We start from the raw sequence: 22,902 nt of genomic DNA on the forward strand, positions 1-22,902 counted from the left end.
AATTCTAAAAGCAAGACCTCTGGGTTTAGTAAATCTTCGAAGTAAATTAAAAACTAAGGATATTTTTTAATACTAAAAATAATACTAAAATATATTGTCCTGATATCTAGAACAGCCATTTCCAACAACAGTTTCTTCTGATTTTATACTCTTTTTCCTGTCTCATTCAGAGGTTGCTGTCTCTTCAGAGAAGCCACTAAGCTTCCCCATATGTTTAGAAAGTTTGTAAAAAGTGTTCTCAAACCATGAAAAAATTACTTGGGAAAGGACCCATGGGAATGAGGGAGTATCTCTAATTAGAAGATCAGTAATGGCTACAAAACAGTCTGTCAAGCAACACCATGCTAAGATTAGAGCAGCTCCCTTAGAAATTATAACTTTGACGGAAACAAAGCATAACGACATTTGTATTTCCCTATGAGGAGCCAGAGCAGAAATATATATCAAGTCTAATTTCTGTCAATACAAAAATATGTAACTATTATCTATCATGCACAAATATATTCAAAGTATATGGGGATGTTCCTTCACATGTTAACAGAGTATTACAGTGGATTGACTATGCATACAACAACTTGTTCAACCTAAGGATAAAAGCAAGTAATTACCTCCCCCCAATATGTACCTTTTTGTTGTCCCTGTCATTTTTTGAATGTTTTTAAAACTTCTTTTTCTAATGAATGTGACAGAAGACTGCACTTGCTGTTCTTTCATTGATTATACACAGTTCTGAAGAATTATTTTCATGAAACACAATGGAAAATATACTAATACAAAAGACTACACTTTTAGGTAAGATGTTTTCTGAGAGTAATAAACCAGAAACTGGACCAAGAGAACTAATCCATTTCAAACATACAAGCGCCTATTATTTTTTCTTTCTCAAAATATAACATCTATCTTTTTATTCAGTGTAAGCAAAAAACTAAAATAAATCAATCTTCAAAGTTGTGTAAGTATGTATTACAGAAGCATCACAGGTATCTTTCTGCAGCTGTAAATCACACACAGAGTGAACAGAAGGGAAACAAAGACCTCTAACACTCCATAAAGTATGTCAGGATATTTTTACCTAGTGGTCCTTCTCCTGCAGATTCCAGGACTTGAGCAGCTTCTTGTGATACAACTGTTATTGCACCAACCACCGATTCGTGGTTTACATCACCATTTGGTGTGCCATCTGGAATTATAACTAATCCATGTTTCTGAAAATACAAAAGAAAGAAAAAAACCTACTCATGCAAGAAAAATGATAAAATATAAATCAACAGAAAAGTTTTTTAAGAGCTTTTAAAGTTATTTGAAACAGCTACAATGAAATTAACCACTTACTCTACCCTAAGGTCAGGTTTTCAGACTCCACAAGAATAGTAACCATTCTTCCTCTTTTTCACTGACCTTGATTTCACGCTCTATTCTTGGATTTGTTACTGTAAAGTAACTACTACCAACATACCTCTCCTCTCTTCATTGTTTCCTTCAGGTCAGCCAACTCCTCTCTGAGCTCATCTCGCTCATTCTTAATGCAGTCAAAGTAATCTTTCTGTCTTTCTAGGGCCTGGGCTCAGGCAGATAGCAAGAAAAAGAATGGCACAGAGAAAAAGCATATGACAGATAGTAGAGAGATTTTCTACAAGTAAATACAAAGAGCTCCATAAAAGTAAAGAAATTAAATCAGCTTTTAAAATATATATTAACATATATCTCTGAAAACTGCTTATTTAGCATATTTAGCTTCATGCTGCATTTGTCTTCTTTTTTTTTTTTTTTTCAGGCAAGTCTTAACAGATTCTATAAGAGATTTTCATCCAGCGAAATCTACTTTTGGTAAATTTTTATAAACTAAATTGAATACCAAAAAACTAAGTAATTCTTCTTGATACAGGCACTCTGTGGCCAGAAATAAAAATTTCTGACACTCAAGTGAAAAAGATCCTAAAACATTCCATCTATTGAACTAATTTCTTTACCTTTTATAGGGTCCAGAAGTAGACACTGTACATCATAAAAGACTTTGGATGTATCCACGTACAAATACTAGCCTATTTACTAGTTGCTTAAGGGTTAAAACCACTCTTTACTAAAACCAAAGCACTTGGTTTTAGAGAAAAAATGGCAGCAAACTCTAGTATTGCTATTTTAGCACAAAAAAGTATGGCAGTTAAAAGTGCAGTATGGATGTAGGTAGGTTTGCCTACCTATGCTGCAGCTGTGTTACCTGGCATTTAATCGTACACTTTCACTTGATTGGGCAACGTTGCAGTGTTCTATTCAAATTCAATACCACCTGCATTACAAATAATCCTTACCATACAGCAACTGCAAAAGCATACACAGAGTTTGCCAAGAAAATTATCCCACTAAACCTTATGTTATGCATGAATGTTTAGGAATGGACTGATACCAAGAAAGAAATGAAGGTGTATACTTTTGTACTGTAATACATAACTGCAGTATGCTGAATTCTAATAATCATCTAGAATCTGTATACTAGAGCAATTTTTCAATGCATTACTCAATTTCAACAGAAAGTTTTAAAAAAGTGCTGATGCACTTGGTTTATTATCATGTAAATTTAACATTTAAAATACAGATAATTCAACATGTGTGAAAACATTAGCTGTCACATCTTAGTTTAAGAATTTGTAAGATGTCCTATTATTTCCTAATACACTCTAGATCTCTAACTACATCACAAATAGTGTGAAGAACCTTAATTATGACATAATTTTGAGTTACACTTAAAAGATACATACATCTTTGTCATTTTCAAAAAATAGTGGCATAGACAGAGGGGAAAGTAAGCTCACCCGCTTGAGAGAATGGACACAGAGGCCCAGAATCACATTACAGACACAGATCCTGTGTCCTTGACAGTGTCCTGTGATGATGCTGACCTTCCCAAAAAATGTTTCAAGCCTCACCCCCTAATGCACAGGTGTTGGAAATTAGAAAATTCTGATGGGGAAGGAAGTGAAACTGACATCACTATACATCTCTACCATATGGAGAACTTTATAATCATTATTCAATGTTGGAAAACTTTAGTAAAAATCCTAGTGTTTGTATGCTCAAGGGTTAATGTAATATGACACGGATTTTGTAAGAAATCTACTTTTGCCATTCCTCTATTGGGCAGGGGATAAAAATCAGAACAACTAAGCTCTGTGGGCATGTTTTAACATACCAGTATGAGTAAAATCATGTGGCAGAAAGCAGATTTGTCTGGGGTCTTATTTTCTGAATTTTCCAAAAATCTCCATGAAATCTATACCAAACTCAAGAGCTGCCATGACTAATTTCAAATTGGAAATACTTGTACAATTTGGAGCCACCAAACAGTAAAATAGCTGTATATTTCAGGAAAATAATCTGAAGCTATAGTCCAGTGTCTTCAAACTGATCTAATTTAAGATCAAATACAATTGCAAATTTCAAACACTGTAGAAACAGGACAACATAAGAAGGTAGGTGTAAAAGCAACTCATGCTATCTTTGTTCTGTTTGCCTCCCTTTCTTTCTCTGAGACAGCAAAAGTTTTGCGTACATTGTAAAACTACATTACAATTCTAGCTATAAACTACATTGTGAAGCTTCTCAGAGATCTCTGAAGCTGGAATAGAGTAAAAAATTAGCACAACTGCTCCATAGCAGGGAGAAAGACTCAAAAACTGAGCTATGAAAAGTATGTCAAGGTTTACAGATGTGGGAAAGAGAAGAGCAATGTTTTTACATTTGCATAACTTAGAGATTTCAATCCTGAAATAGTTAAAAAAAAAAGTAGCTGGTAACTATATTTTGAACATTACATATGCTCTCTACTAATTCTGGCAATGTATTTGAAAGAGCACAAAAATATTGTATAAATTGAGACAGTCCGGTATACAAATGTGAAAAGTAAGTATGGGAAAAATATGGTAAATTTAAGATAAAAAAGCTTTCAGAAGAATGTCCAGAAAAACTTAAGAATGTTGAAATTTTTTAATGATGGAAAAGAATATCGCAATATGGATTGAAAGACTGAAATATGAAATAAATATAAGACAGTATAGCAGGGTGTTTGTGAACTGGGCACCATGAGTTAAAAGAAAACTTTTCAAAAGGACTTGAACTCCAGCAAATAAAACTATTTTCAAAAAAATCTGCATATATTGAAATCTGGTGTAAAATTCAGTTAGAGAGAAATGACCCTGGAGTTGCTAAGATGCAGACAATTTCTTTCTAGAGGCTTTCCAATTAACTCCCTATCACCTCCAGGCAATCTACTTGTGGCCCAGAGAAGCCAGGAGTTCAGAGCCATGTAGTTATCACCAAAGATCAGACTGACTCAGACACTTCTGTGACTTCTGTGCTGCCCAGAAGCAAAGCTGACAAACCCTGCCTGACCTACATTAGCTGCATAGTGAGTATCAGTACAGTTCTTCCTGTACCACCTTCCTTCCTATAGAGAAACCCTACAGATGATCCTCAAAAGCTCCTGCACAACCATTGTTTAGATTCCAACTCTTAATTCCAATAGTTGGTACCTCTGGCATTTTGTGTATGGTATCACAAAACTGGCTTGATTCAGTGTTGCATCCAAGCCTAACAGTTCTGGAAGGATCAGAAGTGCAATACAGGAATGCACAAGTTGGCTACAGAAGTCAATTCAAGATCATATTTTTTAGCACTAGGCACGCCATTAAATATTTTGTAAAAAATTATAAAATTGTACGTGCAACAGTTTATCTTATAGATTTAATTACCATTATTCATCATCATGCAAGTAAAGATGAAGTATAGCCAATTTTCTAAAGATGAGAAAGCCTGCAAAACATTTTATACATTTAAATTGGAAGTGGCCTTCATTTCTTTGGAGTGCACAGCATTCCTTGGGGTGCAGGGGGCATCCATCTACTTCTAAATTAAAAAAAATACCTTTCCTCCCATATTTGATTCATACCCCTATTTTTTTATCTTTCCAATTAATTGTCTCCTGGAGATCAAACACCTCTTTGGTTATGGAGTCTATATTCTCCTGCATACGTTGGTTCTCCTGCAGTAAATAGGATGAGGGAAGAACAAAAGAGGAAAGAGAAGTAAGGAAATGGGAAAAAAACAAACATTCAAATAGATAAAGGAAATTAAGTAATAAAAGTCAACCAAAGAGTTTATGGGCATGAAGTTACAGAAACAGCATGCAGCTTAACGTAATATATTTCTTATGAATTCATGCAAGAGAATGGTAATTAATTTTATTCAATCAATGTTGATGGGAGAATCTAATGCAGCTAGAGCTACTTTTCTTTAGTAATTGTTCCCACTGCAGTCTGGGGATAACATCCTTTCTATAGAAATACAATTACCCTGGTTGTAATTTCTAGATATCTTCAAGTCCCCTTCGGAAGTGAAAACTAATATTAACAAGTGGTTTTATTAATGTTTTACAAAATAAAAAAATCTTCTTGAAAGTATAGAGAGTTTGAATCAAGCATCCAGGAAGCAAAAGACAGCTGCTTATACTGCTTTCTGATACTATATGAATACATATCGAGCGTGGTCCAATTTTTTTTAGCTGACTATCACTGTATTTTGCTGCTTGTCCTGCAAACGTAACTAGAATTCTTAGGTGTGATGTCATAAGAATTTTTAGGGCTAGAGACCATTGTTTTCCCTCTTAACGAGTGAACTTGATTTTACATCTGGGAATGGAAGGCAATGTCTTTCTGCAAAAAGCTACACGGCTTCAGCTAGATTTTCTGTTAGTGTTGATAGATGGAGAAATTGCTCAAATAAGTGGTAAATATGGGTCAAATCTTTGAAGAGACTGAATGCATTTGTGAATATTCAACACATGCTACATTCTACCAAAGCAAACATTCCAGGTAAACCTACTACATATTCTTGATTAGTATACTTAAAACCCACCAAAACATAACAAAAACCCAAACAAGATCATATAAAGTTAATTTTTAGTTCTCAGTGAAGTCAAAGATAATCTAGAGCAGGTAACAAAGCTACAACCCGAATTTTCTATGGTTTTTTAGCTTGTCAGCATTTATGTGACTCAAAATGCTGATAACTTAGGCTAATCTTATTCCTCTTCTTCTGCTAGTAAATCATATCAGCTCCAGTTCATGATGCATATTACTTTCGAAACAGAACTGGGACGTTTCAGAAGTCTTTTGGAGTTACCGTACTCCAGAGAGCACAAGAACATAGTGAGGAAATAAAGGATCAGTGAAATATTACATAGCTTTTGAAAATCAAATAGTGGAAACTTTGGCCCATACACTTAAAAACCATCAATTTTTATTAAAAGCAAAGGGCAGTGGGAAAATGATGTACTAATTGAACTACAACTTTCAATTTTTTAACTAAAATCATTGGGAAATGGACACCCACAAACTGTTGACTATACATATATATGTATATACATGTATGACTATACATATATGTTTCTGTGGACCATTTTAAAATGAAAGACTGATAATAAGTCTGGGATTTTAGGGATTTGTTCCCAGAAGGGCAAAAGGGAAAAAGAACAGAGTGAGAGGGGAAAAGAACATACCGCACACCCAGCAACATGGTTATGACCCAATAACATGCTGACCGGTGTTGCTATATTTATGCTTCCCTAGTAAGCAAACAAGCAGTCAGTACTGCAAACTGCAGTGGCTGATGTTCACAAAAATCTGAAATAACTGAAATGGAAACTCTTGGGAAATGCAAAGAATAACAGTTGGTATTATCCACGCATCAGAACTTCTAGATATGGAAAAAGATTTTGGCCATGCAAACACTAGTTCTGTCCTCAGCACAAAGAAAGATACTAGGAACATTCATGAGAGAACCACAACTCTCACAAGAATTAAGCATGTTACAAGATGTAACATATTTGAAAACCTTGCAGAGACATCTTCAACTTTATAAATTTAGGGAGATTAGTAGCTTAAATTCTACCCACTAAAACAAGATAAATTCTTTCTTAAAAATGCAAGATAATATTCAATCCTGTTTTGTATATGACGGCTGTTCCCATTCAAAGCTTACACCATATTTATTTGCATAAGTTCTATCATACACTATCTCATATGAACATACCTCTATCAATTCATCTCTCTGTCGAAGGCCCTCTTTTAGTTCATCCAGCTTATGCTGCAGAACATTGCAGGTGTGTTTCTGTCTTTCCAATTCCTATATTAAATAAATAAATTATTTATACTTCTTTTGAGTTAAGTAAGAAATATGCAACAATTCGAGAAATTCTACCTACCTAGGTGTTAAAAAAATATCACTGAATCAGTGTTTCAGGTAAGTTCTCCAGATATGACACGGAAGATTTTATTTCATTAAATGTAGAAGAGAGAGAAAAGATGCTATAAAGGCTTAAGCACGATATTAACAAGAAAAGCTGATTTGAAAGTTTTCAACTGTTCTTACTAAGTAGTCCAGAATTCTATAATTTATAATTAGAAAAAAAAATACCTTTGACTTCTCTTCATTCTCCCTATAGAACTCTGCTATCTGTTCTTCTTTCTCCTCAATAACGTCCTTTAAAGTATCCACTTGGTAAACCAAGTTGTTTTTCTCATTGTCTAGTTGAGCATTGGAAACCATAGCTTTCTTGTACTTCTCTTCTACTTCAGCTAGCGAATCCTATAGATAGCAGAAAGGTTTACATTAGTCTAACTTTTTGATACAGTTCTAATGTTAAAATATTCCCTTTAGATATATCAAGTCACAGTTCAATTTCCATTATTCAAGTTAGGTCATACATAGCAATGAAAAGTTATCATTACAAAAGCATGAAAAATATAAGATAATATTCACTGGCATTTTCTATTCTGCCACCTTCACAACTTAACTCACAGGGATACAGTAGTAGTATGACAGCTTTATAATATTTTCAGGGCATGCAGGAGATAACTCTTCAGAATGAGGCAAAAAAACTGACAGAGAGAACTCAGACAATTAAATCACTACAAGAGATCACAAAAATATTTCCAAGAGTAGCTTTAACTTAATGCTCATTATTTAAGTAGTGCTCTATTACCTTAGACTCAAAGTTTTAAGATAGTCACATTATTTCAGTAATAAGGATTCTCTGTTTAAGCAGATATTTTGTCTTTATATTTCTTACTAAGATAAAAAAAATAAAAGGCATGTAAAGATTCACATGCTTGATTCTCTACCTGAAGGTGCACATATGTCTTGCTGTATACCCTCTTACACAATTCTCTCCCATTTAACATTTTATCCTATTTTTAATTATCCTACTGTTTTTTTTTTTCAGTACTGTAACAAATGTCAACCATTTAACTACTTAGAACAAATATCACTCCAGGCACTTTAAAACATGCAATTATTTCAATAAGCATTATATGGGGGTTGAGACTAGATGATCTTCTAGGTCTATTCCAACCTCTTCATGGTCTATGATTTTATGATTTTAAAAATATAAAATTGATTTTCACAGAGTCCTAATTTTAGAATTGAAAAAGAACCACCGAGCCAATCACTTTACAAAGTACATCTGTGACCTACTACAAATCTCCTATTATTTCATGTAATCTGTTCTTTGAAGGTATAAGTAGCACAATCTCCATTTTTAATTATTTGTATTATGACAGTAGAAATACTGATGAGAAACTTGTTTAAACATGCTTCAAAATGGCTTTTTGTAGTCTCTTTGCTAACTCATGCTTTCTTCTTCCCAACACCCCCCACGACAACTGTTATCTCCCATGCAGGAATGTCCTGGGAAGATGTCCTAAGGTGTTTCATTGGACCTTGTTAACCCCTTCCTGTGATTGGGTGTTCCTGTAAGCCCCTTGAGACTTCTAACTGGTAACTTTGTGAATCCTCCTAAACCCTATAAATGTAACATCCCCAGCAATTAAGTCTCTCTTGCCTCCTCTCCAAGCCCGGTGTGCTGTCTCTGTACCAACCATGGGACCACGTGTGTGGGGGGAGGGGAGGGCACCTCTCCCCTCCAGGCTCAGGACCTGAAACCCCTGAAGAAATCCCTGGAGTTCCCTTTCCCCATCCCTCAAGACGTCGGAATGGTTCTTCAGATGGAGATGGAACTAGAACTGGGCTCCCCCACATTGTGGGTGGGGAAAGGGATCCAGAAACACTAGCACAGGAAGGGCATGAAGCTTGGGTTTTCCAGGAAACAGAGCACTAGGACTAAGATATTAAGGGAGAAGGTGGTAACAACCTAAGTTTCTTAAGTAAACACTGAAGAGTGCTATCTCTTATACAGTAAAGTTATGCAAACATTTTTGTTGCAGAATTATATTCATGTCTTCTTTTAGAAATACCAAGTCACAGTTCAATATTCTGCTTAAGAAATGCAAAAAACCCCCTATCCCCAAACCCTATTCCATGTTGTAAATCTCCAATTTGACAAAGCTGTCCTGTAAGTATGTATTTTACCTTTTATAATTTTATCATAATCACAGGTATTTTATACCTTTCTATTTCATTCACTGAATTCCAGAATTTTCTGCTGGAGAAACACAGTTTTTCAGAAACCCCAGAAACAGTAACTTAAGATATATCTAGACAGACCGCAGATCAGAAGAGACAAAACAGTTGAAGTTGTGAAAAATACAAGAAAGGTACCATTATCATCTGGGAAGCAATAAATAGCAAACAGCAACAATGAGTCAGGATAAAAGGAAAAAAAGAAAATAATATACACAAATGCATTTCAAGTAATTCTTAAGATTAAACCCAGAGAAAACATTTTTTGTGCTGCTGTAAGTGTGACCAGTTATGTAAAGATTGGCAAAAAAAATGCTAGAGACAGCAAACCTTCCAAAGACTTTAAAGAATAATCCACTTTAGAGGAAAAAGAGAAAAATACTAGGATTATAATGAATGCTATAGTAATTTTATGGGGAGATATGAAATTTAACAAAAAAATCCAACTAGGAAAAAAAATCTGATTTGATTGTTTCTGTGAATGTGGTAATTGGGGTCACGTAGTATTTTAGGTTGCTAAAGATCTCTGAAGGCCATCTGGTCCAATCTCCTAACTAAACAAGGCCAACCAAGATCACGCTGCTCACACCTCATCTCCAGTTCATTTTAAGTATCTTCAGGGATCTAGACCACAGAATCTTGTTGGATGACCTGTGCCAGGGTTTGCCTTCCTCATGTAAAGTCTTTTTCTTGAGCTCTAATTGGAATTTCTGCTCTTAACAATGCAACTTTTGTCTGTTGCATATTTCCCTTAGAAAGGTGTCTGCCCTGTATTCTCTACAGCCTCCTATAAGATACACTGAAAATGACTGGCATGCATCTGTATACTGCCAACCAACCCTCCAAAGGTCAAAGGCCATCGTCTCAGCCTCTTACTGTATGCCACATGCTCCAGGACTCCAGCCTTAAAGAGAAGATTAGGTTGGGGCTTAAAACATGGGACTAAAATGTCAGTAATCAATAAATTAATTTGGGGGAGGAGAGGGTGTGGAATCTGCAGTTATGGAAGAGGAATAAATTGATTTGGAGACTAATAAGTGAAAACTGCTTCTGAGAGAGAAACTAAGCTATGTCTAAGAGTCTCTGATGGGTTAAAAAAAAGTGGAACATTGCAAAGACTTCTTTGGAATTGTTTCTTCTTTTCAAGTTAAGTATTACACATGCTCCCCGTGGTTCAAGAATTCCACATAATTTCAGAAGTCTTCCAGTTTGATGAAAAATAATATGGATTTTAAATAATTTCTGAAACACATTAAGGAGGCAGTGGGACTTCTAAGGATGAAGCAGTGGGAAGAGGCCAGAATGAAAATGGATAAGGCTCTGCATATAACCTAAGGTTATGAAGAAATACCACCCACAATTCTATCGGTAAAGTCAAAAGACTATAAAAATTAGCCTGCTTGGCTAGAACAAGATCATTCAATGCAACAGACATCAAGAGAGTGCACTGTTAACAGCATAAAAGAAAAATTCTGAGGAAGGAAAAAGGATTCCTTTCTAGTTGTTGCAAAGAAATATAGAAAAGACCAACAAAACTGAATGAAACTGAGACATGAAAAGATTTGAAGACCTAACTAAATCAGAACTACCCACAATAGAGTTTATTCTGTTGACATCCAGCATATTTGTAGGTAAAGCTCACACTTTTAGCAGCATGATGGATGGGTAACCAGAGAGATCAGAAGGTAGCGTGATTAAAAATACCTGTTACTCAACCACTGAAAACAATCCCCTTAAAAGCAGTGTAAATGGAGGTATGGTAGTACCTCTTCTAAAATACACAAGACAAAACTGCTAAAGCACAAGTTGAGGAAAAGGCAATACCTTCCTAATTAAAAAGAAGGGTTCCTGAAAGAATCTCTATGGAATGCAAATTAACTTAGGAACACATTATTTAGTATTAGCAACAGCATAAAACGCAATTCAATTCTGAAAGCCAAGCTTAGATGAAGATCTTACTGTTTATTGCACATTGTGCTCTTTGGTAACTGTAATGGATTACAATAAATAACAATGCATTAGCAATGATTCAGAACAGTAGTCATGAGATGCTAGCAAACATGTAAAAGCATGAGAGTTAGATCCACTCCAAAAATATGAAGCAATCTCACATTACATTCAATCATAGCTATGTCTAATAATCTTGTAATCTATTGTGCTTTGAAGTATTTTTAACATTCATATGGCAATATAATTAAAATAAAACATACTTCATCTGAGCATATGGCTATCAGATTCAAAGTTACTTATCCTCTAGAGAGGTAATAATTTTTGCTACAGTGAACAGCTCAAATTACATATTTTCTCTTTACAACACCATCTAATACACTGTTTAATCAAAGAAATTCAAGGAAGCAGCTAAATACTGTTATATGCTCTAGTACAAGAAGCATCCATTAAATTTAGTCTATATGCGGATATAAAACAAATATGGAAAGATCTCTTTACTTTTATGTGAAACCATTCACAATTAGATAACGGGAAAGAGAACAGAACAAATATCCTGAGATTTTTAAGCCACATCATTTGCTGTATTCAGTTTCCTTCAACACAGAGCAGGTGAAAATAATCATACTTTAATTTAGCTACACTGTTAACTGTGTGAAAACTCAAAAAAGAAAAGCATACACACTACTATGAACGAGTCAAAATACAGATAAATCTCATGTGGGGGACTACACTTAGTGCAGGTAGCTTGGTGTGTGGCTGCAGTGCAAGCTGCAGGTTGTGTCCTGCATGAGGGAAAGAGCTGGACCTCCCAGCAACGAGCACAACAAAGGGCACAGGCACCTGTAGCATCAGCACAGGCATAGACTGCGACAGCTGCCCAGGGATTGCTTGGTTCAGGGTCCCTCCTCGGAGGCACCCAGCTAGAGCTGGTTTTGCGTTGCTGCACCATGATAAAACTACTTAAAGGAACTAGACATCTGGGACTCTGCTACTGGAAACCTGAGGCTGAGCTGGTAAGGAAACCCTGTCTGACGGTGCCAGTGGTGTGTGAGGGGAGTCAGTGGAGCCACCCGCTGTGAAGGGGCTTCGGTCCCACCAGGGAAAGTCTCAGGTGATGGGAGTGTGATTGCCAGAGTGGCACCTGGATGGTCAGACAGGAAACTTTCCTTAGCATTTGTTAACCTAATGTTGAAAAAATCAACCTACTATTTAGACAAGCATAATGGCAACACAAAACCATAAACATAAAAAAAAGTATTTCTTAATGGCAAAAGATTAAAACAAAATTAATCTTCTCCTGCAAGCAATACGCCTGCCCAAATTGATTTCAGCACATCTGTCAAAATTATTACTTTGGCTTTGCTTTATAAGACATAGTATTTTCTGAAACTTGGAATACTAATTCTTATGTTCTTTGCCATAACTATCTCCCATTTTTTTGTTCTCCATTCAATACCTAGTCATTATTTAGAACAACTATTTATTTGCTAAGAAAATTCTAAAAAATACAAATTGAACCTCTCATAATCTTACCAGGAAATACCAATATACAAATAAACATTAAAGTTTAATACTCTTTTAACATTAATCAAATAATGAACATATACCACCTCATGTACATTTTAAGCTGATGCTATATATGCATTAAAAGTTAGATACATGCTTTAAGGAAATTTAAAAATTTGTTAGTAAAGCCACTATATGTTAGCAAAACCAGTGATAACTCCACTACCCAAAAACACCCATACAGAATGCATGCCTGGGAGGAGCCCTGATACCTTTAGTTCTTTAAGTCCCTGCATGTATCTCCCTTCTACATCGTGTATCTGGTCCTTAAGATCATAGATATCCTGCAGGACATAGGAATGAACCATTGCATAAGAAGTATGGGGAAATAATTAATAGTCAAAAAAGCATTAAAAGGTTTAACATGCACTTCTGTCAAATGACAAAGCCTGCAATAATTCCCAGAAATTATAATTAATTCACAACAACTTCATGGAAATTAAGATTTTGTTTATAACCCCGAATCCAAGACATCTCAAATAGGACAGAACTGTTTGAAATTTGACATAAATATAGTTTTATCTTAACATAAGCTAAACTGTTAGCACCATAAAGACTTATGAACACAACAAACAAAATTACCAAGATAAAGAAATCCCTCATGATTGAAAATTATATCCTCATAACTTTTTATTATTACAGAAGTTCTGTATTAAAAAAAAAAAATCCTGCTATTTAAAACTACCTCCAAATTATCTGAAAATGCAATTTACCCGTAATTCACTGAGGGAGGCATCAGGATCCACCAAAATGCTTGCATCTCCACTTCCTCTTCTAGACGAGTTGCCACTCAGAGGAGTTGCACTTATTGAATTGCGAGATGAGGGCTTAAAAAGGAAAAAACCATTGTATCAGTAATCATATGGTTGTAGCTGGTACTATTGCCATTACTCTTTATAAATTTCTTCACAGTCATCGAACAGTTTTCTTGTTTTTCTAAACATTAGTTTATAGACAGTGTTTTCCATAATTATTTTCCAACACTTGTGTTTCTTCTTGGTGAAATGCTGATTTCTCTTTGATGACTTACTAGTTTATCAGAACATTAGAATTTTGAGTCATCTGTCCAGAAGACACTCATAAGGTGGCTGTTAGTTACTGTGGAAGTTTACAATATTACTAAACATTATAATTTCTGTCATCAAGGATTCAAAAGGAAGTCTCCAGTGTGAATCTAGCATATGGATTTTTATAGCCTCAGCCTCTTAAAATTTTGCCTTTCCTAATAAATATCTCTAACACAAAAATAAATTGTATAGAAAATTATTACTGGCTGTAAGTAAACTAAACAACAAAATTTTTTCCTCAGGAAATAAAAGACACAAAGTATTAATTTTGAGAGATAAATAATATGTCTAAAAATATCTCTGCTAAAAAATACACAGCATTTATACTTTTTGAACTATTTTAAAAATTATAAACTTGTGGGTGAACAATGACTTTAAATAATTTTTAAATTAAGATCTCTTACCCTTGAAAATATTTCTGAATGTGATTTTTCACTCTTTTCTTCCAGCTGAAAGAGAATAGAGAATGTGATTAGCTTTTGCTATGAGGGACTACTGAATCAGCATCTTTTGTTCAAAGACACTGAGAAATATTTAAAACCAAAAAACTAAACAATTCCAGATGTTAGCATAGATCAAGACAGGAAAAACAATATTAACTGCAAAATAAATTAATGCTTGTAAAGAAAAAAACAAAAGTTCCTTTTTAAAAGTTTTTAAAAAGTCATTACTGGTACTGACCAAAAACCATGTTTAAATTTCAACAGAGTAGTGACTACGACACTTGGTGACAGAACAAACACAAAGCTTCATGCAAGTACACTTCAGGCAGTCAGTGACAGCAGTGTGAATGTCCTAGTTAACAGAAAACACATTTGTTCTTTCCATCTCTTTGGTAAAACCTGCAATTGCATCAGGACAAAACTGAATCAGGTAAAAGCCCATAACTAAAGTGTACTAATTAATAGCAACCTACAAAATAATTTCAATTAATATTTTATGTATTGAAGCCTAAGCAAAAGAACTACAGCACCCCCTTCTTATTCAGGAAACTCTGCTATTGCAAAATTATATTGTAGATTTCCACATTTTCTGCATTTCTATGAATCAAAATAGGTGGAATTAGACATGTTTCCATATTTTCAAAACAAGTATTTAGTATGGTATCTGAAACATCTTGCTTCTCTGAGAACACCTAGGCCAGGGACAAGAGATTTTGAAGTCCATTGCAATCCCAGCAGAAACAAATGCTACTTTATAAGACCTTTCTTTTTCCTTCTATTGTGGTTTCTATAGAAGCAACATTGCTTTTTGAGGACAAATTCACCATCTCCAATGATGTACTGAAATTGTAAATTGCAAAATTTGTCACCACTGAGATGATAAAATGATGTGAAGAATCCAATTGATCTGAAGTATATGTTTAGACTAATCTAAATAAATATCTAATTCTGGAATCCAATAACACATAATGATGATGATAAAAGCAACTGAGAAGGTAGCATAAATACCTGCCTCAGCCTCCACATTTTCTTTCAGCAGAGCGCTAATTTCATAAAATCAACTTTATTATGGAAAAAAACCCTAAAGTTTAAGCTAGAGAAACGATCCATCTTTGAGGATGTACAGATGACAAATAATGTGCATTATTACAATACAAGTTAGATAGCACTGTAACAGTATTAAAATATCATCTAAATGCAAAGTCACAGAAAGAGTTGTTGCAGGAGTACTCCAGCTGTCAGCCTCCCATTCAAAGCAGAATCCAAGTCAGCTTTGGCTTTAATCTAGCTAAGTCTCACCAGTCTTGTTGTAACCCACCAGAGTGCAACACTAATCTAATTGTGGACCTTCTTGCAGTGTCTAGTCCAAACTGACAAACTGCAGTGTAAGGCTGCTGGCCCTTGTTTCACTGCTTGGCAAGGGTATGAAGACTTTGGCTCTCACCTAAGCAAGCACTTGCATGCTGCTGATCACCACACAGCATTCCATCTGCTCAACTAAATAAGTACAGTATTCGCAACCTCTCTGCCTAGTGCATGGGCTAACTCTGACCATTATTTCAAAAGACAAAAGAACAGAAATTTCCTTTTTTCCCCACACTATTAAAGAGAAAAGTTTTGACTGCAAGTAACAAGAACTTTTAGAACTTACAGCAGCAAGAAAGAGAAGGTAGCTAAGTTTGGTATAAACAATGTTCAGGCTAAGGCATGCACAGGAAAACCATCACGTTAATTTTCCTGTAACGTGATCTATTGACTTGGGATGGAGTACAAGTGCATAGCCAACAAGGAGTGCTTCAGTAATGGATCCTGACAAGATCTCATATTGGATGAATGAACACTGTGGGAACAGTTTTAAGTACTTTTGTCACTCAAACAACTAATAATATTCCAAAAGTAAACAACTCCTCCCCCCAGCCCTGTTAATTTTCATAAGAAAAAACCCAAACATTTTACATTTTAAGAAATTCTTGAGCTTATCACACACAGAAGAAAATGTGAAGTGTTACATTTGTCGCATGCTTCTAGCAACAAGCAACATCTCCTTTAAAGTAAAGCAGTATGCTTTTAAAAAATTCACTCAAGACATTTTCATACAAAAACCAGGTTCAACCCCTCAATAAACCTATTTTCAATGAAGTAACTCTGAATGCTTTTACAGTATTTACTCTTTCAGAGTATGAAAAAAAAAATTCATAGTCAGTAAGTTTGCTGCATTCCCCACAGTGTAACAACAAGCATTACACTCACATTATTCAGGCCTTGGCCATCATCTGTATCAGAAACAATGCTTCCCCTGCGGTTGGAACGACTAAAATAGTCAGCAGCAGTTTCACTTTGATCAGAAAAATCAGAGGACTTTAAAAGATAAGCAGAAGGGTGAAGACAACTGAAGATGACACCATAGAATGAACAAAAAAAACCCAAATAGGAAGTCCTAACTTAAATCTTTGTTATTGCAATTTATTCTTCCTTTTCTAACAGTTTAACATCTGTAGAATTTTAATTATTCTTCAAGATTTTTGCTATTTTAAATGAATAAAAAGTGTGCCACATTGATATATTTTATTTGTGCCATATTGATATATTTAGCATAGGCATTGTTTTTAAGCACTCTTCACGTTTGTTATTCTTAATAGTTCACCAAATCTAAAACTAGAAACAATGACCACTTATTATTGCATTATTTTTCTCAATTAGAGTAATAAAAAAAAATACAATCAGATACAAAAGGGTTTAGTACTAATTTAGGGCCAAACACAAATACAAAAATTACCTTTTAAAAAAGTTTGCAGATCATAAAAACAGATAATACAATCAGAAGTTGATAAATAAAAATTCTTATTTTTCTCTACAAATACTGTCTTTTTTTCAAATCAACACAAACCCAACAGTGCTAGTTGAATATGAATATGATCTGGGCTTCCTCTCATTCATAATTTTAAGACATCTTACATTAGAAGACAAGCTTATTCCCCAAAGATGAATGTCAGACAGGCACCTAAAAAGGTGAGGAAAAAAATGCCAATGCTACACATCACTTGTTAAAAAGGGCAAAATATATCTAATCACATTACGATAATACAACTGCCATGGGAATTCAAGTGAATTATTCAACTGAGAAACATTAAGCACATTAAACACAGTATTTAATGAGAAGAGTAGGTTTATCATAAGTGTATTGATAATATTCTTCTTCAAAAGACAGAAAGTTACAGAGAACATTATATTTAGTTTTAAAAGTGATTATAAGAGAGAAAAATCTTTATATGAACAGTTTGAAAATATACTGTCCTTATCCAATTCTCACTGTTGAAAAAAATTATTTCTTTGTACTTGATGTACATGTAGCCTCATTCCAATTAAAAGACAGTGAGGTGTCTTCTATGCAAATGTATATAGATATTACATGTATAACAGGTATACATAAAACAGTTTGCTGATGAACCCCTGGCTCCTTATGCAAGTTTAGGGCTACAGAATTTGTATTTGTTGCCACTGCTGTTATGTGCTATTTCTCTGGCAATGAACTTCCAGCTGTAACTACATCTACACTTAAAATAATATATTTATTTTTTAAAATGTAACAAAGTAGATAAATTTTCATAGTTGGAAATTTGGCTAAACCTTCTTATTTCACAAAGTATAAATGTGCTGAACAGAATTCTTCATATATGTATCATAATTACAGCAAAAGAACAACAATTTGGGCTACAATATATGATAACACTGTGCTATTTCATTCAAAATTCACTTATCTGTCCTGTTAAAAAGTTCGGATATCTGACAAACCTTGCTGTTCCTCCTTCTACACCTTTTGTACTTCTAATATTCTTCTCAATCGGTTTATCAAAACCGATACATTCTAAGATGGAGTTTCTCACCAGTGCTTTCTGTTTCCATCTTCTCTGCTGCTTGCTCTTTTGATTCCCAAAGAGTACTAAGCTGACTCCAAACGCATTATCCAGAGTGCAACCAAAATACAAACCACAGAAACAGCAGAAAGTGAATGTGTAATTATTCCTAAGATTTTTACCTCATCTGCTTTGCAAGATTATTTCATTAAACAAATACTGTGAACTCTATTAAGCATTCACTTGTATGAGTGAATGGTACCTTGGCATTATTGGTATAACACATGCATACTGAGATCTGATTATATATATTCCTATATATCTATAAAGTACGTACTTTAAAAAATGAATCTCAGTGTTAAGAAAAATTAAGGAGACTAGTAGTATTTTCTCAGTTCAAGAGACTACAAATGGATGTTAATATCTCTTAGGTTTTGGAACTTCATAAAGCAACAGCAAAAATACCTTTTTCCTTCACCCTCAAAAATTCACTCTGACATCTGTCGCAGCTAAAAACATTCATTTCTGAAAAATCTGGTTTTATTTTTTTAGTATCTGTAACACTGTTAATATGTGAAAGATTAAAAAAGGACTGAATTTAGCCCAGACCAGAACGCTGATTCTACTTTTTATTCTGGATAGCATGACAAATGAGCAGCTGCACCAATGAAACTAAGACAGTTGTTCTGTGGCAGAAGCAAAGTAAAACTATTTAAAATCCCTTTGCAGCACAATACCCCAACTTTGGAAGGACACTTTTAATACAATAAAGATCCGGAAATTAATTTCTCTCAATTTTGAATCCCGGTCACCATAAAAATGAGCAAGCTACTTTTACTGCATAATATAACAAAGTTTGCATTAGTCCTCTTCCCCAAGAGACTTTTTCCACATGTATTGAAGTAAGTTTCATGTGCTTGCCCCAACTATGACATAGGGTGGCACCCCCGACAATGTACTGTACTTCAGTTACCAGTTGCTTCCAATTATATAGATTACAAACATTTAAAAGATGTTTAAAATACCAAATTCCTTCTTCCTTTTACAGCTTATAGTCCTACTGCTAAAACTCTACATCTTGCTAAAAATCACACCTCTGTCTGACAAATTAAATTTCTTTGATGTGGAATTGAAAAATCAAGTCTGTGCGTTGGTCAGTAAAACAATCCCAGTGTACAGACTCATAACTGTTGGTTAGTATCACAGCATTCAGCCAATCACGCAAGAGAAACGCTCACCACAGGACTACTTCGGACTGAGCTTGCTCTTGAGGAATAACTGTATTCAGATGGCTAAAGAAAAGTTATGAAGGACATTTTCACAATTTTCATAGATTTTTGTCTACAGAAAACAAAGATAATGAAAGAAACAACCAAAAGCCTATTACACTTAAGAGTGTAAGAACTATATGAGTTCTTACATCACCACACAATGTGGCCTGAGAAAGAGGGAATGAAATACCATTTATATCCAGTCTCAGAAATTATCATGCCATACTCATACACTGTAATTCTTATGCACTGTCACATAATTCATCTTATCTAATCCAGTTATTATCATACTTTTTGAAAGGATAAACAAATATTAAAGATTTTCAGCAGCATTTACTATTGCTACTAGGGATGTCTATTTTGAAATATAGATCTAAGAACTCCCTTGAAAACTAGTCAAATAGTTTTAAAAAGTCAGATCTTAACTATCTGCATACTAAAACAAAGGAAAATAAAATACTTAAATTGCAAATTGGTTTTAATGGTTCTGAAGCCTTCAGAAGTTTTAACACACCCTGGGAACTGAAGCTATGCTGTACACTCATAAGTTTTATTTTATGCTCACCCAGGCAGGTTTTCCTGAATGAGAGTGTTTAAAGGTGCAAGGCTGAAATCAATTAATGCAGTGGATAATAAAAACAGTTCTGCGTAACACAATTTAAAAAGAAAAAAATTTACAGTTTCATGCTGCTTTGCTCCTACCTATGAAGAGATGTCTAGCAGCAAATAGAATGACACGTATAATCAAAACTATATGTAATAGCAGTCACTATGGTCTTGTTCTCTCACTGAATCTTCTAATGTTTTCTTGAGAATATGCACAAAGCCAAAAAAAGTAAATTATCTATTTGCAATCAAAATGCAGAACAAGACCTCACTAACTACTTAAAAATATTTCATAAGAATACTTGACAATATTTTACATAGGTTTAGCATGTCTCTAAATGGCAGTATAATTTGGATTTGAACTACTGTGGCAGCAAAAGACAAAGTTTCAGGCATGCATGTCACTTTTAAAGATAACCTTTTGTAGAGCTATCTTAGCTATTCTTATGGCACTTCTAGATACTTCATATTTTGTAGAGATGCAGATTGGGTTTTCACACTATTGCATTTTTGTATGTTTATTAAATTTAAATAAGGCATCCTATTTAAAGGTATTCAAAGTGTATTTATCACAAATTTCAATAATCTCCTTACAATGACTTTTCCTATTCAAATGCTTAACTTCTTCAAATACTTTTTTAATATTATACATGCGGTTGTTATTTAGTATGCTTGGATTAACTATTACTAACCCTAGTGTTCTTCAACATCATTGCTGCATTCAGAAACATTATGCTTCTCTGTAAAAAGAACAGTAACACAGCAACTACTAAAATACTTTAAAAACTGATACTTCTTAACAAACCAATGCTTAAAGAAGGAGACACCTATGAAGAAAAGTGTGATTTTATATTTCTGTGGGCCATTGAAACATATAAAGAAAAGTGAAATATGATTTTACATTGTACTAACCCTGTAACTCCTAGTTGGTGCCACTGGATAACTGTACAGAGCAGACGACTATAGCATGAAGAATAGAAAAAGTCAGAAACACTTCTTCTGTGTACATAATTTTTTTTAATCTATTACTCTATATTCCCTAAAAGTTCTAAAGATTTAAATACTAAATTTTATATCTATAATAGACAGGAATTTTAAGAAAAGTGTGGAAAAAACCTCCAAGAAAACTAGTTATCTTTGAAATCAAACTAAAATATTAATTAAAGCAAACTAGTATACTTAGAAGATTTGTGGAAGAGAATGATAAGAAATTAAGTAGTTTTCAAATGACATGTCAATTTCTTCTAGCTACTTATTTAAACCTGACCATGACAGTAGCTGCAGGTACTGAAGATACTACTCATCTCATGACAGAGCATTGTTTTATCATTTATATTACTGTGAAAAAAAAGTAGTACAATGCTGCTAAACATTTAAGACTCTTTTTTGTTGTTTTTAAAAGATAGGAATTGGAAACAGCACCTGTCACAGCTGCTGGTTGTTTTTCATATATCATACAGCAATCATGAAACAGCAGTTATTTGAAATTTAAAATGCCACATATGCAAAACACAACAGTAACTACTATTGAATGTAATAATTTGAAATGTCATAGAGGGAAAAAGAAAAGTTTGCATCATATAGCATAAGTAAGTAAACCCAAATACACATATTTTATATAAATAATGAAATTAATATAAGGAGACAGACCCAAACATGGTAGGAAGGAACTGGTTTACTATATCCAAGGCTGCTAAAATTTCTTTGATCATAGTAAATTCCACTCTGAGGGTGAGGAGGGAAAGAAGAGAGAAAACAAAGGTTGCATCTGCAGATCTTGTAAATAAAAGTTCTATCTTAACATTGCCTAAGTGTTCCCAAGCTCAGAACTTATACAGAATGCTGTAAAGTTTTGCCTATGGTTGACTCAAAACTTATATAAGCATAAAATCCCCAAAACTACTATGTACTCTCTATATCAGCATTATTTATATTTTAATGCCATGTTCAACCAAAATAATAAATAATTTTGCGACTTTTTCCTCCTTAATAAATAAGAAAACTCCAAAAGTTTGACAAGTGCAGCATGAAATACATAACTGACAAAACTTGCTAATAATTAGTACAATTATTTACTTGATCTTTTTTCCATTAGATACCATCATAAATCAAAGCATTTTGGGGAGAGAGGACAGAAATCCCTAATAATTTAATAGGGGCTGAATGTTTACATGAGCAGCGTGAGCTTGTAACCTACCACTGTTCTTTACACACATACTGAAGTGTGAATACTGAAAGTCTGGCTCATTTCTGTTGGGTTTTGATACTTCCTACTCAAATTGAGTATTTATGCAAATGTCAAGCAAAAAATTTATATACACATACAAAAAAGAAAAACCAGACAGATGAAGAGATGGCAAAAAGTAGTGCCTGCAGAATGCAGTACTTCATATCTCAATAGGCAACAGGAAGCAGAAATATTCATAGTATTTATTTAGGAACTGAGGGAAGAGGAAAATAGCACCTCAAAAGTGCAGGAAGAAATGCTGTAATACAATAAGGGTAAGTAAATACAAAAATTACTTCAGCCTTGTCTTAACTCAAGTGTCCACTGCTGCTCTGACTTCCCAAACCCCTGATGCAACCACTAATTCATCAGCACCAAAAACCCTCTGAAAAAAGACATGCAAAATATTTAATTTATTGACACTATATTCACATGTTGTACACTAAA

General features: G+C 34.2%; 1 protein-coding gene across 11 annotated transcripts in view; it reads right to left on the reverse strand.

Moving 5' to 3' along the window:
* LRRFIP2 (LRR binding FLII interacting protein 2) overlaps positions 1–22,902 on the reverse strand; it is a 62,495-nt gene that overhangs the window by 5,581 nt on the left and 34,012 nt on the right. For 2 of the 11 annotated variants that reach the window (XM_027744385.2, XM_039384431.1), the window contains exons 4-10: positions 14,459–14,503; positions 13,701–13,814; positions 7,468–7,638; positions 7,084–7,176; positions 4,943–5,035; positions 1,457–1,558; positions 1,073–1,205 (exon numbers count right to left, since the gene is read on the reverse strand). In XM_027744385.2, the coding sequence (XP_027600186.1) occupies positions 1,073–1,205; positions 1,457–1,558; positions 4,943–5,035; positions 7,084–7,176; positions 7,468–7,638; positions 13,701–13,814; positions 14,459–14,503 (751 nt within the window). Of the gene's footprint in view, positions 1–1,072; positions 1,206–1,456; positions 1,559–4,942; positions 5,036–7,083; positions 7,177–7,467; positions 7,639–13,199; positions 13,272–13,700; positions 13,815–14,458; positions 14,504–22,902 lie in introns of all 11 variants that reach the window. The other 9 variants (XM_039384435.1, XM_039384433.1, XM_027744387.2 and 6 more) reach the window with 6 other exon arrangements.

Source organism: Pipra filicauda, unplaced genomic scaffold (genome assembly GCF_003945595.2).
Source record: "Pipra filicauda isolate LSUMZ 115617 unplaced genomic scaffold, ASM394559v2 scaffold353_size752799_pilon, whole genome shotgun sequence".
Classification (NCBI taxonomy): Eukaryota; Metazoa; Chordata; class Aves; order Passeriformes; family Pipridae; genus Pipra; species Pipra filicauda.